Source organism: Eptatretus burgeri, chromosome 6, assembly GCF_056783735.1.
Source record: "Eptatretus burgeri isolate ZD-2024b chromosome 6, Ebu_testis_v1, whole genome shotgun sequence".
Lineage (NCBI taxonomy): Eukaryota > Metazoa > Chordata > Myxini > Myxiniformes > Myxinidae > Eptatretus > Eptatretus burgeri.
In genome coordinates, this window is record NC_140966.1 from 86899914 (window position 1) to 86926452 (window position 26539).

Genomic DNA, 26539 nt, shown 5'->3' on the forward strand with positions numbered 1-26539 from the left:
CCACAAATCGTCAATGTTGCAGCAGGGCTGTTGTCTGATAGTAACTTATAACCACTAGAAACAACAGCTCCCTTGGGGAGCAGCCGGGGGAGATGAGAGGAAGAAGGGTCAGTTGTGAGGGGGGGTGATTAGTGGAGGGGGTGGGAGTCAAATATGTATTTGTGCAGTGGTTCATACAGTGCCTTCAGAAAGTATTCACACCCCTTGACTTTTGTCACATTTTGTTGTGTTACAGCCTGAATTTAAAATGGATTAAATTTAAATTATTTTGTTACCGATCCACACAAGATACCCCACAATGGCAGTGAAAACATGTTTTTAGAATTTATTTACAAATTAATTAAAAATGAAATACCGAAATATCAAATTTATAAAAGTATTCAGCCCCCTAAGTCAGCAAATACATTGTAGAAGCACCTTTGGCAGTAATTACAGCTTCGAGACTTCTTGGGAATGTCCGAATCAGCTTTCCACATCTGGATTTGGAGAGATTCTCCCATTCTTCATTGCAAATTTGCTCAAGCTCTGTGAAGTTGGATGGTGAGTGTTGGTGAACAGTGTCATCCTTGAGATGTCTCTACAACCTGACTGGAGTCTAATTGTGGCCAATTCAATTGATTGGACATCTACTATATAAATGGCAGTCCTTCTGTCTGTCTGTCTGTCTGTTTGTTTGTAACCAATAAGCTCCTAGACCAGTGAACCGATCTTGATGAAACTTTACACACATATAGACCTAACATTCAGCTCCAGGATGCGCTAAGTGGCTTTCCATAAAATGAAAAAAATTATATATATAAAAAAATAAAAATAATAAAATTCCCATTAAAAAAAGGCTTTTTAATAGTGCGCCGGCGTATTAATCGTAACAAAAGGCTTCATGGTTAAAACGCTAGGGTTTTTTGAAATACAAAATGTTCGTATTCGTTGACTTTTTAAACATACACATTCTCCTCCTGTTATTTGAATTCTCGAACTGCGCATGCACGGCAACAGCGAACTGCTGATATATCTGCTCATGAACGAGCCAGGCAAGGGGAGTCAGCTGCAGAGAGAGAGAGAGACAGACAGACAGACAGACAGACAGACAGACAGACAGACAGACACACGTCTTACTGCTGATATATCTGCTCATGAACGAGCCAGGCAAGCAGAGTCGGCTGCAGAGAGCGTCGCCTAACTGCAAATAGAGCGTCACACCGACGGGCAAGAGAAGCACAAAACTCATGTTCCAGCTTTCTTGGTCCGGGTTTTGGCAGGACATCAAGGACAGTTGCCACTGCTGCTAGAAACATTGAGTGGCTCAAGGCCGCCTTCAACTATGACCTCTCTGAGGATTATGGCAGCATAAAGCCTTCCTTCCGTAAATCTGAGGAATAAAAGAAGCCTTCCTAATTTTCTCCATACAACTAATGCCTCAGTCTAACTAGCGTGAGGAGAATAGGGCAAATTTCCCGGGTATTACTGGGTACTTCAGCTAGTGATTTCTAAAGAAAGAAACACACCTTTCTACAGAGACGTGACAGAAATAAATAGACACCATGATTTTAAAATAATTTATTTCTCATTTGAAGAACATTTGATCCATTTTAATCCATACACTAGTATTTGGTAGACTTGCCATTTGCAGATTTCAACGCTTTTACTCTTTCAGGCAAAGAATTAACGAGTTACAAAATTTTATCTTGTGGGATTTCTGTTGAAGCGTCACACAAAAGGTTTAGCAATTCTGCACGTGATGTTGGTTTCCTGGACTTTTTCCGCACAGCTCGATCCAATATGGCTCAAAGGTGTTAAGTGGGATTCATGTCAGGAGAATGATTTGGCCATTTCTGTCCTTCTATTCTTTGGACTTTTTTTTGCATTGTGGCATGGAAAATGAATTTAAAATACAAAAAACTAGTTGGATAAGTGTCCACCCCACTGAGTTAACACTTGGTGGAAGCACCTTTGACAGAAATTACAGCTGTGTCTGTTGGGATACGTCTCTACCAACTTTGCACATCTTGATTGGACAATATTTGCCCATTCTTCTGCACAAAACTGTTCCATCTCATTGAAATTGCGTGGAGAGCATTGATGGACAACAGTCTTCAAGTCATGCCACAGATTTTCGATTGGATTTAGGTCAGGGCTCTCTCTGGCTGGGCCACTCAAGAACATTTATATTTTTGTTCCTTAGCCACTCCATTGTAGCTTTGGCTGTGTGCTTTGGGTCGTTGTCATGCTGAAAGGTGAACTTCTATCCCAATTTCAGCTTTCTTGCAGAGGGCAGCAGGTTTTCCTCAAAGTTTTTTTTTCTGTATTTTGCTTCATCCATTTTCCCTTCTATCTTGACAACTGCCCCAGTCCCTGCTTATGAGAAACATCCCCATAACATGATGCTGCCACCATCATGCTTCACAATGGGGATGGTATTCTTTGGGTTATGTGCTGTGTTGGTTTGTGCCAAACGTAGCATTTTGCATTAGGCCAGAAAGTTCCATCTTTGGTTCATAAGATCACAAAACGTTTTACCATATGGCTTCAGAATCTCTGAAGTGTTTTGTTGCAAACTTCAAACAGGACTCAATGTGAGCTTTTTTTTGAGTCATGGCTTCCTTCTTGCCACCCTACCGTACATGCCAGACTTGAGGAGTGCTTGGGATATTGTTGTCACATGCACATAGTAACCAGTTTTTGCCATAAAGTCCTGTAGCTCTTTCAAAGTTGCCAGTGGCCTCTTGGTAGTCTCTCTGATCAGTCTCCTCCTTACTTGGTCATCCAGTTTGGAGGGACGGCCTGATGTAGGCAGGGTCTTGGTGGTACCATCAGCCTTCCACTTATTAATGATTGTCTTGACTGTGCTCCAAGGAATATTCAAGGCCTTTGAAATTTTTTATACCCATCCCCTGATCTGTGCCTTTCCACAGCTTTATCCCAGAGGTCTTTTGAAAGCTCGTTGGTGCTCATGGTTGAGTCTTTGATGTGACATGCACTACCCAGCAGAGAAAACCTACAAGAACAGCTGATGTTTTTCTGAAATTATCAGAATCATTGCAATTTAATACAGGTGGAGGCCAATTAACTTGGTGTGTGATTTTGAAGGTGATTGGTTCTACCTGAGCAAATTTACAATTGTTATTCTAAGGGGGGGGGGGTGGACACTTATCCAACCAAGATATTCTAGTTTTGTATTTTTAATTAATTTTCTGAAATTTGTAGAATTTGTTTTTCAATTGGAAGTTGTGGGTTACGATGTGTAAATAAAGGTGGAAAAAGTCTGATTTAATTCCAGGCTATAAGGCAACAAAAGGTGAAAATTTTGAAAGGGGGTGTATACTTTCTATAGGCACTGTATATACATACATACATACATACATGTAGTGGACAAAAAAAATGGAAACACCAATGTAAAGTCACTTAATCCGGTGTTGGGTCACCATATGCAGCCAGCATGGCCTGTATGCACCGTGGCATAGAGTCCACCAGCATCTGGAATTCTGCGGGAGGGATGCGGCACCATTCTTCCATGAGAAAGTCAATGAACTCACATTTGTTTCATAGAGGTAGAAAACGTTGTCTCAGGTGTCATTCCAGAATATCCCATAAATGCTCGATTGGGTTCAGATCTGTTGACTGAGAAGGCCATGATATATGGATAACATTAGTCATTATTACCTCCACCACCAAAGGTGAAGGAGGTTATGTTTTCACCCCTTTCTGTCTGTCTGTCTGATTGTCTGTTTGTTTGTGTGCAGGATATCTCAAAAAGTTGTGGATGGATCTGGATGAAATTTTGTGGATAGGTTGGGTGTGTGACAAGGAGGAACTGATTAGATTTTGGTGAAGATCCGGATCTGGATCCGGCTACTTGAATTTTTTAACCGTTTCTTCACCATTGAGAGATGGGGCCAAAAACGATATCTAGCACGATATCTCAAAAAGTTATGGACGGATTCGGATGAAACTTGGTCGACTTGTTGGTGTGTGACAAGGAAGAACTGATTAGATTTTGGTGAAGATCCGAATCCACATCCAGATTTGATAATTTCTACAAGTGATTCTTCAGCATTGAGAGATAGTGCTAATTATCGGTTTAGCACTGATATCTCAAAAAGTTGTGGACGGATTTGGACGAAACTTGGTGGACAGGTTGGGTGTGTGAGAAGATCCGAATCCAGATCTGGATACGAGATTTATTTAACTTTTCAAGTGATTCTTCACCATTGAGAGATAGGGCCAAAAACGCTATAGTACTGTGTAGCATGACATTTCAAAAATATATTGGGCCCCGATATGTTCTTCTGGATTAGGCATTGCGTGGCAGAGATATGTGCTCTCCCGAGTGCCCTTCTAGTTTACACTGTATTTATTGTATGTATATGTTTATTTAAATGTTAACACGCTTTCTATACATAGTTGCGTGTTCATTGCAATAGTAATGTGTTTATTTCTGGCTTCCATCGATCTTCCTCACTATCTTCTTGAAGCCCAGGAACTGAACCTTCCGTTTCCCATTGGCCCTTGGTTTTCACCATCGCGGTTTCAACTATCATGGCATTTTCCAAGAACCTAACATGGAAAAAATATCACGGCATTTTCCCACGATATTGGAGGGTTTCCTGTATACCAGTATATTTGAGAGACACTCCTCATTCCGAAGCTGTTTTGTGCAGGTGCTGGTACAGCCGTATTCTCTGGGTGAAATGTTGTCACATGCTGATCGTTTGTTGGCCTCGGCTGAAGACTCATATGAACATGTCCCACAGCGACGTACTGGTCAGTTTGAACAAATACTGGCATATTAATGTTTAGTGATGGAGTAACACAGATACAGGTACTGATGCATGTGTGTGGTGCAGCTTTGCTTTCAGTGACTCCAGCCCCCAGTGCCCTGTGCAAATCACGAGATTACCCGTCTTTGCTTTGGCCTGACCAACCGACTCAGTTCCACCTGAAAGTAATATAATTAATTGCAGTTGATTTCAAGTGATATTAATGGCCTTACTACATGTTTTACTTCATACCCTCACCCTTGAGTGCTGATTATCATAGTTACTGTCATCCCTCAGGCTCTTAATGACATCCCGGAACACTTGATTTCAGTGGGTGGTGATTATGAACAAAAACGTCCTTCCCAACTATCTGAAGTTGAACATGGACATCTTCAATTCCTCAACTCTCCACCCTATCCTGGTACAGTGTAGCTGATGTGTCGTCTCTTAACATGTAGTGTTAAATACCAGTCAGTGGAGAAAGAGAAATTTAAAATGTTAATTCTAAAATCCCAAAGTGCTTTACAAATACAGTCTAAAAAGGAAAAATGGTACTGAAAAGGATTTTAGGAGAGATTGAGGCTATTATTTAAGGCTTAAATAATAAGGATAACAGCACAAGACTTAAATTTTAAGCGGTGAAGCCGCTTCAATATTTGGCTATGTCCGTCCGTCCTTCAAATATGACGAAGAAGAAGACTAATCTTTCCAACCCATCATGTTTAATTCAAAGTGATATTAAGTGCAATTCTAGAGTGTTCGAAAGGGTAATTCTAAAGGATAAATCGAATGGGTTTCGTTCGTTTCTAGGCTTTGTCTATTTCATATTAAAAATGGCAAACTGAACTGCTTCCTTCGGAGGCAGGTGCAATTTTGTATACTAGTGCGGGCCCGTAGGTGCCTGCCCGTAGGTGCGAAACGACGACTGGATTGGGGCATTTTTTCACCCCCTCCCCCTCTCACCCCCTCTCTCGCCCCCTCCTCTCTCCCCCTCTCTCGTGCCAGTACCCTCTCTCGTGGGTGAGGCGTGCCAGTATGTGCAGCTTCGTTCCTTCGCTCTCGTAAGCGACGACTGGATTGGGGCATTTTTTTCAATTAGATCGGACCAACCGTATCATAAATGGCCATAACTTGGGAAACACCTGGGAAACATACTCAGTTACCCAGCGTCAATTGTGACGTCATATCAAACGAAGAAGAATTTTGATGCCCCCTCTCTCTCGCCCCCCCTCGCTCCCCCCTCTCTTGCCCCCTCCTCACTCCCCCTCTCTTGAATTGTGACACCCCCTCTCTCCCTCCCCTCTCTCCCTCCCCTCTCTCCCTCCCCTCTCTCCCTCCCCTCTCTCCCTCCCCTCTCTCCCTCCCCTCTCTCCCTCCCCTCTCTCCCTCCCCTCTCTCACTCCCCTCTCTCACTCCCCTCTCTCACTCCCCTCTCTCACTCCCCTCTCTCACTCCCCTCTCTCACTCCCCTCTCTCACTCCCCTCTCTCACTCCCTCTCTCACTCCCCTCTCTCACTCCCCTCTCTCACTCCCCTCTCTCACTCCCCTCTCTCACTCCCCTCTCTCACTCCCCTCTCTCACTCCCCTCTCTCACTCCCTCTCTCACTCCCCTCTCTCACTCCCCTCTCTCACTCCCCTCTCTCACTCCCCTCTCTCACTCCCCTCTCTCACTCCCCTCTCTCACTCCCCTCTCTCACTCCCCTCTCTCACTCCCCTCTCTCACTCCCCTCTCTCACTCCCCTCTCTCACTCCCCTCTCTCCCCCCTCTCGCCCTCCCTCTCGCCCTCCCTCTCCCCCTCTTCTCTCCCCCTCTTCTCTCCCCCCTCTTCTCTCCCCCTCTTCTCTCCCCCTCTTCTCTCCCCCTCTTCTCTCCCCCCTCTTCTCTCCCCCTCTTCTCTCTCTCCCCCTCTTCTCTCTCCCCCTCTTCTCTCTCTCCCCCTCTTCTCTCTCCCCCTCTTCTCTCTCCCCCTCTTCTCTCTCCCCCTCTTCTCTCTCCCCCTCTTCTCTCTCCCCCTCTTCTCTCTCCCCCTCTTCTCTCTCCCCCTCTTCTCTCTCCCCCTCTTCTCTCTCCCCCTCTTCTCTCTCCCCCTCTTCTCTCTCCCCCTCTTCTCTCTCCCCCTCTTCTCTCTCCCCCTCTTCTCTCTCCCCCTCTTCTCTCTCCCCCTCTTCTCTCTCCCCCTCTTCTCTCTCCCCCTCTTCTCTCTCCCCCTCTTCTCTCTCCCCCTCTTCTCTCTCCCCCTCTTCTCTCTCCCCCCTCTTCTCTCTCCCCCCTCTTCTCTCTCGCCCCTCTCTCTGTAAATATATTCACAAATGTATTCACAAAAAAACAAAAAACAAATAAATAAACATTAATTGTGACGTCATTCGTGATGTCATAGCACCGTGTCCTGTCATTGGTTTGGTAAATAAATGGCCATAACTTGGGCACTGCTTGTCCGATTAATATCAAACCTTGAAAAGGCACATACTCAGGTCCCCAGTGTCGATTGTGACGTCATACCAAACGAAGAAGAAGAATTGTGACGTCAATCGTGGGGAAAAAATAAATAAACATTAATTGTGACGTCATTCATGACGTCATAGCACCGTGTCTTGTCATTGGTCAACAGATAAATGGCCTAACTTGGGAACCGCTCGTCCGATTGATATCAAACCTCGAAAAGGCACATCCGCGGGTCCCCAGCAATATTCCTGGCACGTTTCAATCAGATCGGATTGTCAATCATGCAAAAAAAAAGAAAGTAAACAAATAAACATTAATTGTGACGTCATTCGTGATGTCATAGCACCGTGTCTTGTCATTGGTTGACAGATAAATGGCCGAAACTTGGGAACCGCTTATCCGATTAATATCAAACCTTGAAAAGGCACATCCACGGGTCCCCAGCAATACACCTGGCAAGTTTCATTCAGATCGGACCGGCGGTCGTCGAGAAACTGCGGTCGCTTACACACACACACACACACACACACACACACACACACACACACACACACACACACACACACACACACACACACACACACACACACAGATTGCTGGAATTATAGATAGTTGTACAGTGTATGTATATATATATATATATATTTATATATGTCTACTGTATACATACATACATACATACATACATATATATAATTTTTTTTTTAAGTCACCAAGTTCCACAGTTGAGCATATTTAAAAAATGCTCAATCTCCAAAAGTGTTTGTTCTTGTGCGAGTAACTATCAGGACCTTAGAGTCATTAGACCATAGCTTTCTTGAAAGGTCCCATGTTGTTTTTGGCTTTTTCGCTCTTCAATAATATTTTAAGTTATTTTTGTTTGTGTATGGTGAGCTAGTGCAATGTATTGGGCATTTTGAGGCATGTGAGCTATGAGACTGGCTGCCATATTCTTGGCCGATTTATAAAGCCTCGAGAGAAAAGGCAACAGGTAAGCTTAGTTAAAGTGAGTTGTCACAAACTTCTTTTCTGCACAACAATCATCCTTTCTCTATCCAAAAATCTAACCTTCTGAAAGACCTAAAGGTATGAGGATGGTAGGTGAATACGTTTATGGTCGACCGAATGGGCAGACAAGAGAAGCACGGTGATAGAAAAGATAATGAATGGGTCCAGATAACAGCACAAGACCAGGGTGTGCTGTCTGTCACTCTGATGGACTCGGTTAGAGTGCAATATTCAATTGTTGCCTGTGAGGAATTTTTCACTGGAGATGAAAGATTTGCTGTCAGTGAGAATCGGTGGAGCATATAAAAAAGGAATTTTTATAAGTAGAGAGTTCGCTGAGTACCTTAACCCATGCAGTTTTGAGATAAATACAATAATGATAATCATAATATAACGAGAAGAAAATTATAATATAACAAGAAAGAGCAAAGATTGCAGACTGCCACCAGGACTTCTTTGTGTTGCAAATAAATGGAAGGATGTACTAAATGAAAGGTCTAAATGGTCTAGTTATAAATGTATAAAGGTCAAATCGTCTGAAGGTCTCAAGGTTGAAAGGTCTGAAAATATCTAAATGGGTTTAAAGGGTCTTCCTAGGTCAAAGGGGCCTAAAGGGTCGGAATTGTATTAAGGGTCAAAATGATCGTAAAACATATAAAAGGTCAAAGGGGTCTACAGGGTATTAAAACATCTGAAAGGTGTGAAGCTCTTCAGGAGTCTAAGGGTGTAATGGGGTCTAAAAGGTCTTCAGCGGTTTTAAGGTTCATAAGGTCTTAAAAGGAGTTTGAGTTCTAAAGAGTCTTTGAGTTCCAAAGAGTGTAAAGGGTCATAGGGGTCTTAAAGGGTGTTAGGTGTCTTAAAGGGTCTTAAAGGCTATTGGGGTTCTAAAGCATCTTGGAGGTCTAAAGGGTCTTTGGGTTCTTCGATTTTTAAAGTCGGTAATTTTGCGATTAGAGGTCAAAATCATCTTCTTCTTCACGATTATCCGTGGCGTCACACCTGGGAGTTGATTGTCATTTTCATACTGTCGATTGGTTACATCGCAGTGTGATTTAATTAAAAGGGCGATTAATTTTCGATTTTTGCACAAGTATACTTAGTCGTTGCATCCTCGGTGGTTGTAGTAATACAAACTGAGATGGTATGATGCGACACCAATGGCCGAAAGACTCTAAATTTGCCGGAAATTTGGACAAGATTTGTCCGAAATCCCTGAGTGTGGATCGGGCCAAGAAAATGTTCGCTTTTGGGTTCAGAACATTTTACACAGCACTGTTATGAAACAACCGAGATGGCTCGATCTTGTGGTTATCTGTCACCATTGAAAGAGGATGTCTTTTTTGTGCTGTCCCACCATCGTGTCCGTAATGTGTCATGCCGTGTCCCACCGTCTTGTCTGTGCTGTGTCGTGTCCCACAATCGTGTCTGTGGTGTGCTGTCGTGTTTCTGCTGTAGTCATGTAACTGATTTGTCAATTAATACAAAATCCTTTATAAACCGTCAGTTGAACAAAAAAACAAAACCTACCAAACTGTGGTGAACATGCGACCGGTGTTGCCATCTTCGTCTGACTCGCTCGCATGAGTCTTGAAACTATACGGCTCCATAATTCCCCCGAAAGTGTTTCCATCACTAATTTTGTTTCCAATGGTTTCTTCAAAATCCCACTGATCAGTTTCAACGTAACATCCTGAGAACCCTGAGAGTTGCTAATGACGGTGGAATCCGTATCGGAATCTGAGCTCAATATACACTAGTAGGGTGAATATACTGATTCTGGCTCACTTTTCCCCATGTAAATGAATGGGGGATTTTCAGCGATTCATATTTTTTTTCCCCTAAAAAGTAAACCCCCTTTTTATCCCAAGGTATATTTATTTGTCTCCCCTTTTAACCTCGGGACACCTTTTGTCAAATAACCAATGCAATAAGATAAAGATTTGTTCATGTAGCAAAGTAGTAATGTGATTTGTTAAAGGTGATTCTGAAGAAATATCTGAAACATGTAAGCCAAGGGGTACTCTTTTTCAAATAACCAATGCATATTGTTTAGCTCACTCATTGAACCTATAAACATTTGTTCATTCTCAAATTCCTTCAATAGTTTAATTTTCTTTGCACAATAATCCCCATCTAAAATATTTAAAAATAAAACATTTGAATCTTTATATTTTTCAAGATACCCCTTTTGTGTCATTATGAAATGATATACTTCTCTTAATGATCTCATCTGACCACCTCCTGAGTTGCATATCATTTTGAGATTATGGTAAATTATTTTTCCATTGTTCAATTGATAACCATCAAAGTTTTCAGTCCATTCAAGGATATTTATTATTTTCTTCATATCCTCTAACTTACTAGTTTTTAAATTGATTCGCTTATTTGTTTTATTTACCTTTATTTTAGTTATTTTTTCAATAACACTTATTTGATATTTTTCACATTCATTATGATTTTCATTTATATACCAAGACTGAGATTTTCTCCACTCTTTAGTTTGATTAATACTTGGTTTGACCATTTCTATATTATGAAAAAGATGGCGGTAGCCCTTAAAAACCCTAACCCATATTGTATTCTATATACTCTATGATTAAATATTCACTCTATCATACAATATCCATATGGAACACAATCTATTCCATTATCTAAAATAAATCTCTTATCATCAAAGGCTCCTAATGCCTTTTTATTTACTTCTTCACTTTATATCTTATGTTTATAACTTCTTATTGTATTCATTTTCCTATATTCTTCTTTCCAATTCATCAAACAATTATAATAATTTCTAAAAGTTATTGATTTCTTAATTACATTTTTCTTTATTCCCTTTAACCTTTTATCAATCTGATCACCATACTTATAAGCATATGCCTTTGCTCTCAATCCAATAAACTCACTCATTACTTTTCCACCCAACTCATCCTTAAACTTACCAAAAACCTTTTCATTCTTTTTTGAAAATAACTCGCTCTTCTTACTAAAATTACTTGTATCATATACTCCAATATTTTTCTTTATATCTTTATAAACATCATCAGTTTTTATATCTAGAATAAAACTATCAGTGTCCATATACAACAATGAGACATTTTCACCATACTCTTTCTTTCAGTCATTATACAAATAATCATACATCAATGTCTTTGATAAATCAAGAACTGCTGTTCCAATATAAATTGGTTTATCCATTACAATACTTTCCTTTTTCATATGAATAGCAGAAAAGTTCTCTGAAAAAACCTCTTCTCTCTCAAAACTTGGTTTATTTATCAATTTTGAAGCTTCTTTCCAAGATGTTGCGAATCTAATGTTTTGCCTGTTTCTAACATTTCCCATAGTCTTTCCAAATACAGCATTATTCATTAATTTATAAAAGTCCCCTTCAAATTTTACTTTTGTATTTGCTCTCATATCTGCATTGAATTTAATATACTTTTCCATCCAAGGACTTTGTTTAAATTTTAAAACTATGAATTTTAGCTACTCTCAACCCAGCAGATAAATATTGTCTCAAGTTCCTTTGATGCAAAACATATCCCTCTTTATCATAGAATGTTGTTAATAACTTTTCTGTTGATTTGCCTTTAATATTAAAACTTTTATGATAATCACTTAACCATTCTTTCTTTGGGGTTTCTTTCTCGCATGCAAAAGGAAGGTCTTTATGCTTATTATGAAGATCACTCGGGTACCTCAAATCAACTTCAAAATAATAACCTTCTTCCTCATTCAATTCCTCTTGAGAAGAAATAACAATATTCATCAAAGCCTTTTCATAATCCTTTTCTTCCACCCACTCTAATTTACCATAAGGCAGAGATTGAGACATTGCCCATCCATACAAATTATTAGCATCAAAATACATCAAATAATTACTATCTTTTTCACTGTCATAATTTGGAAGATATTTATTATTTGCTTTAGCATATCTTTTTGAACATACTTGTGATATTCCACCTCTCTTAGACTTCTCAATCATCAAAAGCATATCTACATCACTGATTAAATCTATATCTTGTTTTGTCATTTTCAACATTGCACTCCAAGCTAAACCAGGAGTTCTGAAATTGTGGGCAGGATCTAATCCACAACAATTTTTATTCTGACAGAGTGATCTAAAAGCTTCAAACATATCAGCTTACAATAAAACATCTGTTTTTAGATACAAGTCATTATATTCTCCAAGGTTCTTTACCTTAAATATTTTCCAAATTTCTTGTGCGTGTTTATATTCCTTATCACTTATCTCTTTTTCATAAAGGTTATTATAGAAACTTTCTTTTGAAGGAAGTCGTGTTTCTTGAAATCTCATAAATGAATCCATATAATCAAAAGGATAAATTCCCTTACTTGTAAGAATTTTCTCTTTACTTTGAATTTTATTCCTTGTTTGCATTTCCTCTCTAGTTAGAATTCCCTCTTTAATCAGAATTTCCTCTTTAGTTCGAATTTCATTCATTGTTTGAATTTTCTTTGTAATTACAATTTCATCTTCAGTTCGAATTTCTTCATTAATTTCCTCATTAATTAGAATTTACTCTTTACTTTGAATACTCTCTTTAATCTGAATGTCCTCTTTTGGAAAGAATGAATTAAGATTTGGAAAAGAGCCCATGGAGCTTAGATTTGATGCTAGGTCGGCTAGTGGTGTTCCCATCAACTTGCAAGAATCTAGAAACCTAATACGAGTTAAAGGTTTTGTGAATATCATTTTTGTAAATGAAATATACTTTTGACTTGTGGTTGTTATGGCAGAAATATTCCCTGGTGTTTTTGAAAGTTCATTTATAAATAGATGTGTATCATAGTTGGCGCTGTTGTAAAAAAAATACTGGAATAAAAGAAGGAAATTTATAATTAAGATTACAACAGGAATGAGCAGGACCTCAATATTTACCAGAGAGATGACAATGATCCCTAACTTTAGACTCCTCAATTTCCTCCTCACAAATATGACAGATATTGTTCTTTCTAAATTCTAATTTTTCTTCTTCGGTGAATTTCATCGGTTCATTTGTTTCTTTCATTAATTTAGTTAGTCTTACACAATCCTTTTCTAATCGTTTTACAAACTCTTGTGAAGCTTTTTTTCCACTATAATATTCAAGTTTATTATGCATTTCTCCAACAGATGATTTGATATAATAACAGAAACCACAAGGAATATGTTTTTGATATTTATTTGTATGTGATTCTTTTGGATTAGGAGAAGCATTATTTATCTTTTTTAGGATACATTCAAAATCAGCGTATATCACAAATGGGTGCATGATAGATTTATTATAATCTTCAAAAGAAATCTTTTCACCAGGTTTAGGCATTGTAATTACAGCTGATTTATGATTACTACAATATTTTGAATGTTCTTTTTGTTCTTTTGTATGAAATGAATTAAGACATCGCTTACAAGGATATATTTTGTTTGCTGTTCTGAATACCTGAGAAGAGATTAATCTTGATAAATTATTGATGTATGTGTAATGTGAATTCTTTCCAACACTAAAATATAAAAGATCAATGTGTGTTTCTTCATTTTTATAGTTGTTTGAAATTTTTAATATTTGAACTATGTTTGTTTCCGTTAATCCATATACATCAATAGAAAAATTATTCTTTTTCTCAAATTTAGGAATATCTGTTAGTGGCATTGGGAATTTAAAATCTTTAATGTCCAAGGTATTCTCATATTTCATATATTGTTTTACTCTTTCTGAATTACAATTTGGTGGATGTAAGTGAGCAAGAACAGACCAGAGAAAACATTTATTATCATTGTTCTTAATATTAATAACTGCCTTCTTTAAGGCCCAGTCACACCTTGACGTTTTAGCCAGCTTATGCCGATTTTTGGAAATTTTGTGTAAAACGCTGGTACACGTCGAATACGTTATGGGTACGTTTTGTATATGTTAAGACCACACTGAAAAACACTGCCATAAGTGGTAGTATGCTGGCTTTTAACGTTGAACTTTTGGGTTTTCCTCAAATTTTTTCATGCTTGAAATTTTACGACGTATGCCGGCGTATGACTCACACGCTCCGCTACGCTGGCCATAAGTTGTAGGCACGTTATGCGATCGTTGACACACGTTGAAACGCGTTACTTGTAAGTTACTCATAAGTCAAAACACGTCGAGGTAATGTTTAGCGTACCCGAAACTTATTTCTAACCTATGAGTAATGTTTTGTAAGCACGCTACACGAACATTGTTCACACTTTGCAACACGTTACTTGAAAGTACTACTACTACTACTACTACTACTATTACTACCAACATCGACATCAGTAAATTCTCTCGAACTACGACTACTACTACTACTAATAACATCGACATCACTAAATTCTCTCGAATTACTACTACTACTACTACCAACATCACTAAATTCTCTCAAACGACTACTACTGATACTACTACTACTACTACTACTACTACTACTACTACTAATAACATCGACATCACTAAATTCTCTCAGACTACTACTACTACTACTACTACTACTACTACTACTAATACTACGAACATCGACATCACTAAATTCTCTCGAACTACTACTGCTTCTACTACTAATACTAATACTACTACTAACATTGACAACACCAAATTCTCTCAAACTACTACTACTACTACTACTACTAATAACATCGACATCACTAAATTCTCTCGAACGACTACTAGTACTAACATCGACATCACGAAATTCTCTCGAACTACTACTACTACTACTACTACTACTACTAACATTGACAACACTAAATTCTCTCGAACTACTACTAATAACATCGACATTACTAAATTCTCTCGAACTACTACTACTACTACTGCTACTGCCACTGCTACTGACATTGACATCTACTCAACATGGAGTCTGGAAAACTGACGGGTTCCTCTTGTGAAGCCCATTTGTATATAGCTATTCCCCTAAACGCTGCCAATACGCCATCATATGGTAGCTGTAAGTTAGAAACACGTTCAGTAAGTTCTGTGGTCGTCCGGAAGACGTCAATCAAATTCGTCTACATACGCCAATGTGCGTTTGAGATACGTTACACATAGGTTCAAAGCACGCTACTAATAGGTTCAAAGCACGTTACTCGTAGGTTAAAAATTAAGTTTCGGGTATGCTAAACATTACCTCGACGTGTTTCGACTTATGAGTAACTTACAAGTAACGTGTGGCCGACGTGTGTAAACGATTGCGGAGCGTGCCCAGAACTTATGCCAGCGTATGTGGAACTTGTGAGCCATACGTCGAGTACGTCGTAAAATTTTCAGCATGCTTGAAATTTCACGACGTACGAGACGTACCACGTAATATGCCAGCGTACTTCATTGTTTTTCATCGTGCTCCTAACGTATACACTACTTACCCATAACATATTTGACGTGTCCCAGCGTTTTAGACACATTTTTCATAGGTCGGCATACGCTGGCTAAATCGTCAAGGTGTGACTGCGATGTTGACACTTCCAATTTTCAGGCAGTTATGATTTAAATCTGCGTGCGGCAGGTTTTTAACAGAGAACGCCACGAGTTCGTTGGCGATACGTGCAGCGCGCTATGACTAAGTTAAACTATCGTTGGGCATAGGTTGTGAACGCGGACCACAGGCTAAGCATTCGTTGGTATAAGTTATCTTTAACACAATGAAACGTTCTGTGCCCGTTACTAATACGTTATGCATACGACCAACACGTTATGAATACGACCAAAACTTAAAAAAAAAAAACTCAAAACTTCAGCGTACGCCAACGTTTTATGTGCATTTTTATACGTTGCCAATCCTGGCTAAAACGTCAAGGTGTGACTGGGCCTTTAGTTTTATTTCTTTTGGTAATTCAATATAAGAAGAAGCTTTAAGAGGGTTTGATTTTAGAATGTGTATATCTAAAAAGATTATTTTTTAAAATATTAAATCCTCTTCCTTCCACTGTATTATCAAAATCCTCCTCTTGTCTTGAAAGTTCTTCATAAACCCCACAATTCAAAAAATCTTGAAATGATGTAATAAAATGAAGATCTGTTCTCATATAAGGAGTTTGTTCTTCATCTTGTCTTTTCGTATTCATTTTCACTCCCATATAAAACTTGAAAGTTTCCATTTCTTTTAATGTCTTTTTAATAACTTTTTCAACATCAGGTTTCACTATTTCAGCTATTGATGATGGACCGGGTTTTCCAATTTGAAAAATCCTTATTTTTATATGCCCTTTAAATGCCCCATCAGAGTTTTCAATATAATAGTCTCCCTCTACTTTAAACTCATTTTTCTTGTGTTTTTGTGATTGAAGATGTCTATTATAACAACTCTTCAAAACATCCTTTGAGCAGATATCACAATGTTTTCTTTCCAACTCAAGAGGAGATATTTGTTGAAATAGATTTAATGTATGTTTGTTGGTTTGAAGGTGTTTTTTGTAATATTTATATTCGTGATTACAAACATCGCTGTACATTGTATTCACCATATTTATAAAATAAAACTTTGATTGAACTAAAATTTTCTTGATGAAAATTTCATTTAATTTATAGGTGAATCTGTGCTTAAAACCATTTTATCCTCCAACTTTTTTCACTTAATAAATACAATGTTTCAAGACACAAAAGATAAGTTTCAATCAATATCTTCATTTGTAAAAGATACTGAGAAATATGTCAAGGATGTAAAATTGAACAAAGATAAATATAACAACGATTGGATAAAAACAATTACGGTGGATAAGATGAGTTCTTCAATTTCCTTCAGTGGAAGGGCTTTTAGTATACCTGGAAGAACATCAGTGAAGATATCTCTAACAAAAGTTTCTCCTCTCCTTCTGGCAATATATTCAAAACTAGAAAAAGCAATGAAACAAGAAAAAGTATCAAAAAATAAAAACCTTATGGATGAAGCTTCAGAAAGAAAAGATAAGACCATCTGTAATATGCAAGGAGAAATATGTATTTTTTTCAACAACCCTAAAGATATTAATCCTGATGAAATAAAGGATGTTAATATATCAGGTGAAATGACATTTCGTTCAATTGTAGTTAACGATCATTTTAAAATTACCTTTAATATAAAAAATGTAGCAGTTGAATCTGTTAATGAAAAAAAGTATAAAGATATCGATGGTAATGTTTTTTCGACTAATTAAATATGAGTCAATATTCAACTGAAGATTTTGAAGATTATGAGAGTGATTATGATACCGAGAGTTTGCATTCAAACGGTAGTTATGAAAGTAGTTTTATAGATGATTCTGAAAGTATCGAAGATGATATTGAAGATGAATTTCAGTTTAAGTAAAGTTTTACTTTATAAATATGATAGACTTCCCTGATTCTCCATATGACAAATTTGAGAATTGTCCTGCGTGTGAAAGACGGGGATTAAACACAGAGTCAAAAGCCTATAAACAATGTATATTCTGTGATTATCTTCTAATTAATGATAATAAAAAATATAAAAAGGAAAATAATTCTTTTAGATTTACACCAAAAATGAATTAATTCACAAGATTGATTAGAGAAATGAATGTAAAGTACGAGGGTGATAACACACCTTTCCTTACAAGGGAAGAAACTGAACGTATTAGAGAAATGTTCAAAGGATTGTTGTTATATATTATTCATGGATGTGATATTCAGGGAAATATCAACACAAGATATTGCATAAATAAAATAATGGATTATCTTGAAATTAAACCTGAACTTAGGATAAAATATAGAGTTTCTAAAAAAGCAAACAATAATTTTAATAACCTGTTTTCCAAATATATAAATGGATGATTTTTTACCCATTTGGGAAAATAAAATAAAATTTAGCAATCATAAAAATCTTCCAAATTCATTAAGATGTCTCAAAGTTGGTTCAAGCGGATGTGGAAAAACCTGCTTACTTTTGAAGATGCTCCTGACTCCCAACTTTTTAGATTATGATAATTTAATAATTTTCACAAAGTCGAGTTTTCAACCAGAGTATCAACTTCTCTCACAAGGTTTTAATGCTGGTCTTCAAAAAGAAGATATAATCGGTTTATTTAAACGTCAAAAAAACCTAAATGATTATAACATTGAAGATATAATACAACTATTTTGCGATACACAGAGATGTAAAAAGAAATCAAAACCGATAACTTGTAATCTTAGTGATAATACGGATGATATACCGTCTCCCCAAGATTTGGATAAATCAAAAAAGAACCTCGTTATCTTTGATGATTGTGTTAATGAGAGAAACCAAACGGTAATGGACAGCTACTACACAAGAGGGAGACATTCTTCTTGTAATTGTATTTATCTTAGTGAATCATACTTTCAACTTCCTCGTCATTCCATGAGAAACAATGCTCATACTTTTATTTTATTCAAGTTAAATTCAATAGATATAAACAATTTTTGGAGAGATAATTGTTCTACATTATGTAGTAAAAAGGAATTTGGGGATTGCATGAAGCACACGACTGAAAAATATAAATACATTGTTGTGAAACAAGATGAGATATTAAATGAAATTTTCCAATAAATAAATGGATACGAAAGAAAGAGCAAGAAGATTTAAGGAACATCAATAGTTGGTTTCAAAGGTTGTAAAACAACAGGAAGACATAAAGAAGAAACGCAGACAGAAACTAACGGGCGAAGAAGCATTTGAAAGAAAACAAGAGATATTTTTTAAACCACTTTTAAAAACTTTCCAAGAAAAAATTAAAGATGTTTTCACAGTTCCCACAGTAGAATATACTCCTAAAAAACTTCAAATGTTAAAAGATTTTGATCAAATGACGGAGGAAGAATTAGAGCATTTTGGAGAATTAGAATATGATGATGAAGGTTTATTTCAACAACTGGAAGAGATTAATCGACCCCCTGATTATATTGTGAATGCTCTTCAAAACAATGAATATTCAGCGGATTCAAAAACCAAAGCAGGGCTCATTCCAACACAACAAACAGCGATATTTCATCTTGTTCAAGAAAAGGTATTGATATTTAATGATTAATTGAAGTTCTTGGGTTCTGCTCAACCCCCTGTTGAACTAACTCCGAGATTAATGTTTTTCTCACAAAAGATGGAAGACAAGGTTCAACTGTGAGGGATGAATCAAAGTGTATTGATAAACCATTGGATATGAAAAATAATGATGATAGAGTATATATTGATCTGCTGAACACTCTGAATTATAGGGTTAGTATTTCTGGTAAAAGTAGGAAAAATGAGAAGGAGAAACACATTATTCAGGCTTTAAGTATCATTGGTTCAGGTATTAGTTTTCTTCCAAATGACCCATCGCGATTAGTTAATAGACTGTTATTGTTGTTAGGTAGTAAGAAGGCTGGAAATAACAATTGTTTTAATGAAGCATCAGCCATTTTAGACCAGTTGATGAACATGAAAATAATTAATAAATCTCAATATAAAGACATTTTATCTCATGTTAAATAAGATGAGAAGCACAATCCTGAGTTTTAATTTCACAACAAGCGACCACACATCTTCATTCCCATACCCACTACAACTTGACCCAACAAAGGAATATGAGGCATCTTTATTGTCCATGGAAACTTATAATACCTTATTTAATATAACTGATAAAAAAATGACAAGTTTAGTTATAATCCGGGAAGTGGATACAAAACGATAACAGTTTCACCCGGAGCATATGAGATTTCTCAAATATCTTCCGAAATTGCTCGTCTTATGAAAGAACAGGGTGATGAACCAAAAAATATTGTTATAGACATTCAAAAACGTACTTCAAAATCAACGATTAAACTTAAAAATAACTACAAGGTTGATTTCACAATTGATAATTCATTTAGAGAGTTATTGGGTTTCTCCTCAAAAAAGATTGAAACTAATGGGACGTTTTACAGTGATAATGTCATTCAAATATCCTCAGGAATAAATTCGGTATTAATTCACTGTGATTTGATTGATGGTGCTTATAATGATGGAATAAGAACAAATACAATATTTTTATTCAGTGCATACTCAACCCCAATTGGTTATAAATTCAATATGGAACCCAAAAATTTGGTTTATCTCCCTGTGTCAGGAAAAAAACAAACACAGAGTTAATTTTAGGATAACCGACCAAGATAATCGAATGATTTCTTTTAATGGGGAAGTTATATCCATCAGAATTCACCTACGTGAAGTTTTCCAATAAATAAATACGATAGTTATTGTGAGGAAACACGAGTTGGGAAAATATAAAATAATTACAGGGGATGGGATGTTCCTTTCCCCATACTATAAGGGTGAAGGTATGTATCTTGGTAGAGGATACTATAAACCTCAGAGACAAAGGGGTGTCGGACATCAATTTAGAGGAGATGGGATAATTGATACTCTAATGGGTATCGCTTCAACTATTTTTAAACATAAAGACCTAGTTGGTTCAACTGCTTCTGCTGTGGGAAATGTAGCAGGTGCTGTAAAGAGCATAAAAGATGCCCAAAAGGAATCTCATAAATTACAAGCAATTAAAGAAATTTAAAAAGGTAAAACTCGGTTGTCTCCCCAAGAACGACATGAAATAATTCAAATACTTGGGTCAGGGTTTCAAAAGTTTTAACATCTTTTTTCCGAAATAAATACAAGTATGGAAGCAATTGATAGTATCTATGATTTGGATGATACCATTGTTATCTCAAACTCCACTAAAAAAGAGGATTACTTCAAGGTAAATGAAATAACTGGAACAGACTGGAATGCAAATGGTACAAAAAATTTTGAAATAAATAATCAACAAACCTACTTGAATCTATCCGAAAGTTTCTTGTTGTGTAAATTTAAATTCACTAAGGCTGGGAATAACACAAACGCTACACTCGTAAATTATTTCTTCTGGAAAATGTTTGATAGTGTTCGTTTGTACATTGGAACACAAGAAGTTGAAGCAGTTGATTATGTCTCTGCTGTATCTGAAATGATGAAATTTACACTTTATACATTCAGTGATAGAATGGGAAATGGGGCTGTCGAAGGTTTTATTTCTGATATGTCAACGGGAACAAACACAGACCCTGGATATACTCAAAGGAAAGGAGCGTATAATGATGATACAAAAGCAGTTAATAGTTTTACTGTGGCAGTTCCACTTAAATGTATATTTGGATTTTGTGATCATGATAAAGTTCTGTATGGTCTGAAAATTAGATTTCAACTACAAAGGAATGATAATGAAAATAGATTACTTTTTGGTGTTGGTAGTGCTTTTGGTGAGTAGAATAAATTTGTAATTGATGAAATGAGTTGGTATATTAGTGAATATACGCCTAATCTTAAAACAGAAGACATGTTGAACAGAAGACTTCACTCAAAGAAACCACTCAGTGTATCATACCTCAAAAGAAGATGTCAACATGTTAAACTAAACTAAACTAAACCAAACCACTTACACATGGAATTTGGGTGTTCTGGAAGGAAAGCCACGATATCTGTGGATCATTTTTAAAAAGCGAGATGATGATACTGCGACTGATAAGAATAATGCATTGAGTGATAATGCTAAGGTGAAACAACTTCGTGTTTCTCTGGATGGAACATTTTACCCACGAGATAGATTAGAAATTAATTGGGAAAAAATGATTTTGCTGAAGCATACAAGTCTTACCAAAAGGTGTGCGAAAGTAATGGAAATAAAGAACCTATTTTGGATATGACAGCATTTAAAAGTTTGTATACAATCTATGCGTTTGACCTGAGTGCTCAAAAGGAAACGAAAAGTCTAATCGAGTGGGTACTTCCCTATACATTGAAAGAGGAGAGAGTGAAGAAGTTGATACATATTGTTTGCTTTTGGAAGAAACAGAATTGCAGATTAATACAGATAATGGTGTTATGATTAGTCTCACATAATTTTTTGTTAAATAAATGAGTGGCAAAATACCAACTGGGGTATATGTTAATCAAATCAATCTTCATAAACTATCATCTTGTGTTCAAAATCAAAAGCCTTGTACGATTAACGTCAATACAATTCAGAGAAAAGGAGCAGTAAGAATTGATGTTTTGCTCACAAGAGAACAGGTTAAAATCTTGAACGATACTGGCTCACTTAAAATTAAAATGACAAAACCAATGTTGAAAAAATACTCAATAAGAGAGACGAGTGGAGGATTTCTCCCATTTCTAATTCCTTTATTTGCTGGTTTAAGTGCGGTTGAAGCATTGACGGGTGGTATTTCAACAGCGGTGAAAACTGCCAATGAAAGGAAGGCTCAACTCCGGGCTCAAAAAGAATTGGAAAGACATAACAAAGAGTTGGAGAAACAATTTAGTGGAAGTGGTGTAATTGTAGATTTTACTGAAAAGCTTGAAGGTCTGCCTGATAAAGCGAGATTGTTAGTTGGAGATATGCTTTCTTCTATCGCACAAGCAGGTGTAAAATTAACTAAAAGAGGTAATGGATTATATCTTTCTCATAAATAAATGAGCATTGATGAGTGGTTTAAAGAATTTGGAAAGAATACAACATCAAATTTACAACTTGTCAAATATTGCAAGAAATTAAAAATTCATAATGTGGTTATTTGTATAAGAGATGAATTAACAAACGTGTCGAAACATGCAAAGAATATTATTATGAACTTAGAAGATAATAATGGGAACGGTTCTCATTGGGTTTGTATTTTTAATAATCAAGACAAATATTATTTTGATAGTTTTGGTCTTCCACCACCTGTTGAAGTCATAAAATTCTTTCAGAATGGTGTTTACCAAACATTTCAAGTCCAAGAATTAAATTCCAAGTGTTGTGGTCAATTATGTCTATATGTGTTATTTCAACTCAACAAAAATAAATTTTTGTATGACATTATTTTAAATCTAATATAAATGACTTATGTTGGTAAAAATGGTTCTATCTTTGGTGTATCCCAAGAACTGGATATTGATTTATCAAATTATTACACAAAGGCACAGGCTGATTGACATAAATATAATATAACCAAAAATATTAATATGAAAAATGCTTATAAATTAAAAAATTATCCTACCCCGACTGACGCGAATGACTTGGTGAGATTAAGTGATTTATCACAATATATATCCTTAAATAAAACGGCCGTGTATTCCAAAGATACAGAAGTGTTGATATTATCTCCAGGTCATACAGAATTCACAGTTCGAATTAAAATAAATTTTTATAAAGAAGGGCGTATCGTTTGTATGAGAATAGAACAATGGGGGTATGATATGAATGATTTAGGGTATAATTGGTCATTTAAAATTGACCTTGAAGACCTGGAACAATTAAATCAGTCTCGTAAGGAAGAATATTATCCAATGGGTATAGAGAATGAGTTTTGTGGAGCCACGATTAGTAAACAACAAATAAAATAATTTAATAAGGGTAAATATAATCATGGTTTTGCCCTAGTTTATATCATGAAAACAGAAAAAAACAGGATTATATATAATAAGTAAGGAAATACAAAATGATTTAACTTTGGGAAGATGGGGAGGTGTTTCGTGTCATAATATTATTCTAACATATATTTCTAATACATAAATGACGGCAAGAAGGCTTCAAGAAAATTGTAATTTCTGTGTCCAAGCATACCTTCAAGAAAAGGGTATTCGGTATTTTAATAAATATGTTCTACAACATAAGAATGAGGTATTTTCAATAAAAGATTGGCATTATGCTGATGTTGATAAACCAACAACTTTGGATTTAATTAGAATGTTAAATCATGAAAAAATTATAAAGTTAAGAAAACGTAAGGCTCTTTTAGAAATTCAAAAGAAATTTTATTGGTTTCCTGTTGTAAAAAAAAATATTTTGGATACAGGAATAACAAGAAATCCCAATGAATATATGTATGATATTCTTTGGGGTGTAAACGATTCAAGGATAGTAAGGGATGAGGAAGTTGAAGAGAGAGAAGAGGAGGAAAAGGAGAAGAGAGAGAAGGAGGAGAGGGAGAAGAAGGAGAAGGAGGAGAGAGCGAAGAGAGAGAGAGAGAGAGAAGAGAGAGAGAGAAGGAGGAAAGAGAGGAGAGGGAGGAAAGAGCGAGAATGAATAAATATGAAAATATGGAAACCAGTGAGATTAAAAAAAGATTGGTGGTATTTCAGAAAATAACTCAACCCACCGAGGAGGAAAACAAAGAATTGACAAGTCTATTAGCAGTATTTTCGACAAGACCGTTGACATCGTTTTCAGGGAGAGGATATTTATGTTAATTGGAGTTTTTCATTTTTTTCTTAAATAAATGGAGGAGAGAGTGAAGGCGTTTCTAAGGATTCTTTATGTTTTAAAAATTAAGATTCAAATGTGCATGTTGGAAACTAAAAAGGTTTTTACACTCTGTCGGAATTTTTCTCATAAATAAATGAGTTATTGTCTCAAATGTAAAAACAAAACTAATACGAAAGATATCTCATATTTTAATAGTAAAAATAACAGGGTTATACAAAAAGGTATATGTTCGGTGTGTGGTTCAAAAAAAATCAATTTATCTCCAAACACAAACTCCGAGGAGATATCCAAAAGTTTTTATCAGAAAGTAAATTTACAACTACTGGAATACCAGGGGAATTACATCTACCAGGGTATACTTTCTGTGGTCCAGGCACAAACTTGGATAAAAGATTAGGTGAGGCAGATTATCCAAAACCATGGAGTAAACCCATCAATAGGGTTGATGAAGTGTGCATGAGGCACGATATTGATTATGGGAATACCACAACGTTGGAAGAAAAACATGAAGCCGATTGAGAAATGTTGTATAATTTGTCTCTGATACAAAATCCAACCTTGAGAGAAAAAGTTGATTGGTTCATCGTGAAGAAGATGATCAGTGCTAAATTGAAACTTGGACTTGGAAATTCAAAAAACTTATAGGCTCTAATGATGTCATTAAAACTGAAGAGCAATTAGCTGATGAATTACATCAACCAATATTCACAAAGTTTCAGAGAAGGAAGGTTTATTCCAAGGAAGTTGATTATATCTGGTCTGCTGATTTGATTGAACTCTATCATGATAAGGGGTACAAGTATGCTTTAACCATTATTGATTTGAGGAGTAGATATGCATGGGTTGTCCCTTTAAAAAACAAAACAGGTAATACTCTTATGTTTGCCTTTCAACAGATATTTAATAAAAGTAAGAGAAAACCTAAAAAATTGTGGACTGATGAGGGTAGAGAGTTTTATAACAAGACATTTATGGATTTTCTAAAAAATAACAGTATTACATTATACAGTACCTTTAATGAAGGGAGGGCTGTTGTTGTTGAATGTTTTAATCGTACCTTAAAAGAGAGACTATATAAAAAAATTCACACAACTTGGTTCACAACAATGGTCATCTTTTATTCAGGATATTGTGGATAAGTATAATGACACGATTCACACGTCAACGAATATGAAACCATCAGAAACATTTACAAAATTAAAATATGAAAAAGAGATTAATGTCAGAAAACCTAGGTTCAAAGTTGGTGATATCGTAAGAATATATAGGTGGAAATCTCATTTTGAAAAAGGTTATATTAAATGATGGACGAACAAACTTTTTTAAATTGTTGATGTAATAGATACGGTTCCTTGGACTTATAAGATATATGATTTAGAAGGGGAAGAGATTTTAGGTTCATTTTATTCACAGGAATTACAAAAGACAAAGATAAATTGAAAAATTTTGACTCCGCCCCTTTTTGACTCCGCCCACACAAACCCCACCCACATAAACCCCACCCCACACAAGCTCCACGTAAACCTCACCCCACACAAACCCCACACAAGCTCCAGACACAAGCTCCACCCACATAAACCCTGCCCACACAAACCCCACCCACATAAATCCCACCCCACACAAGCTCCACATAAACCCCGCCCCACACAAACCCCACACAAGCTCCACACACAAATCCCACCCCACACAAGCTCCACACACACAAACCCCACACAAGCTCCATACACACAAACCCCACCCCACACAAACCCCACACAAGCTCCACACACAAATCCCACCCCACACAAGCTTCACACACACAAACCCCACACAAGCTCCATACACACAAACCCCACACAAGCTCCACCCACATTCATCATATTCACATAATTAGTGATTAGTTAATTAGTTAATTAGTTCCCCACACACAACATGTTTATTTAATTAAAAATTCTCCACCCATCCACACAAGCTCCACCCATCCACCCATCTATCCACCCATCCATTTATCCACACAAATCTCATCCACATAAGCCTCTTCCACATAAACCCCTCCCACATAAACCCTGCCCACACAAGCCCCACCCACATAAACCCTGCCCACACAAGCCCCACCCACATAAACCCTGCCCACACAAGCCCCACCCACAT

General features: G+C 36.6%; 1 protein-coding gene across 9 annotated transcripts in view; it reads left to right on the forward strand.

Annotated features, from left to right (window-relative positions):
- Nucleotides 1-26539, forward strand: part of LOC147025261 (uncharacterized) — a 58275-nt gene that overhangs the window by 12302 nt on the left and 19434 nt on the right. For all 9 annotated transcript variants that reach the window (XM_085886064.1, XM_085886066.1, XM_085886063.1 and 6 more), the window contains exons 5-7: nucleotides 4659-4761; nucleotides 4845-4942; nucleotides 5055-5178. In XM_085886064.1, the coding sequence (XP_085742190.1) occupies nucleotides 4659-4761; nucleotides 4845-4942; nucleotides 5055-5178 (325 nt within the window). The remainder of the gene's footprint in view (nucleotides 1-4658; nucleotides 4762-4844; nucleotides 4943-5054; nucleotides 5179-26539) is intronic.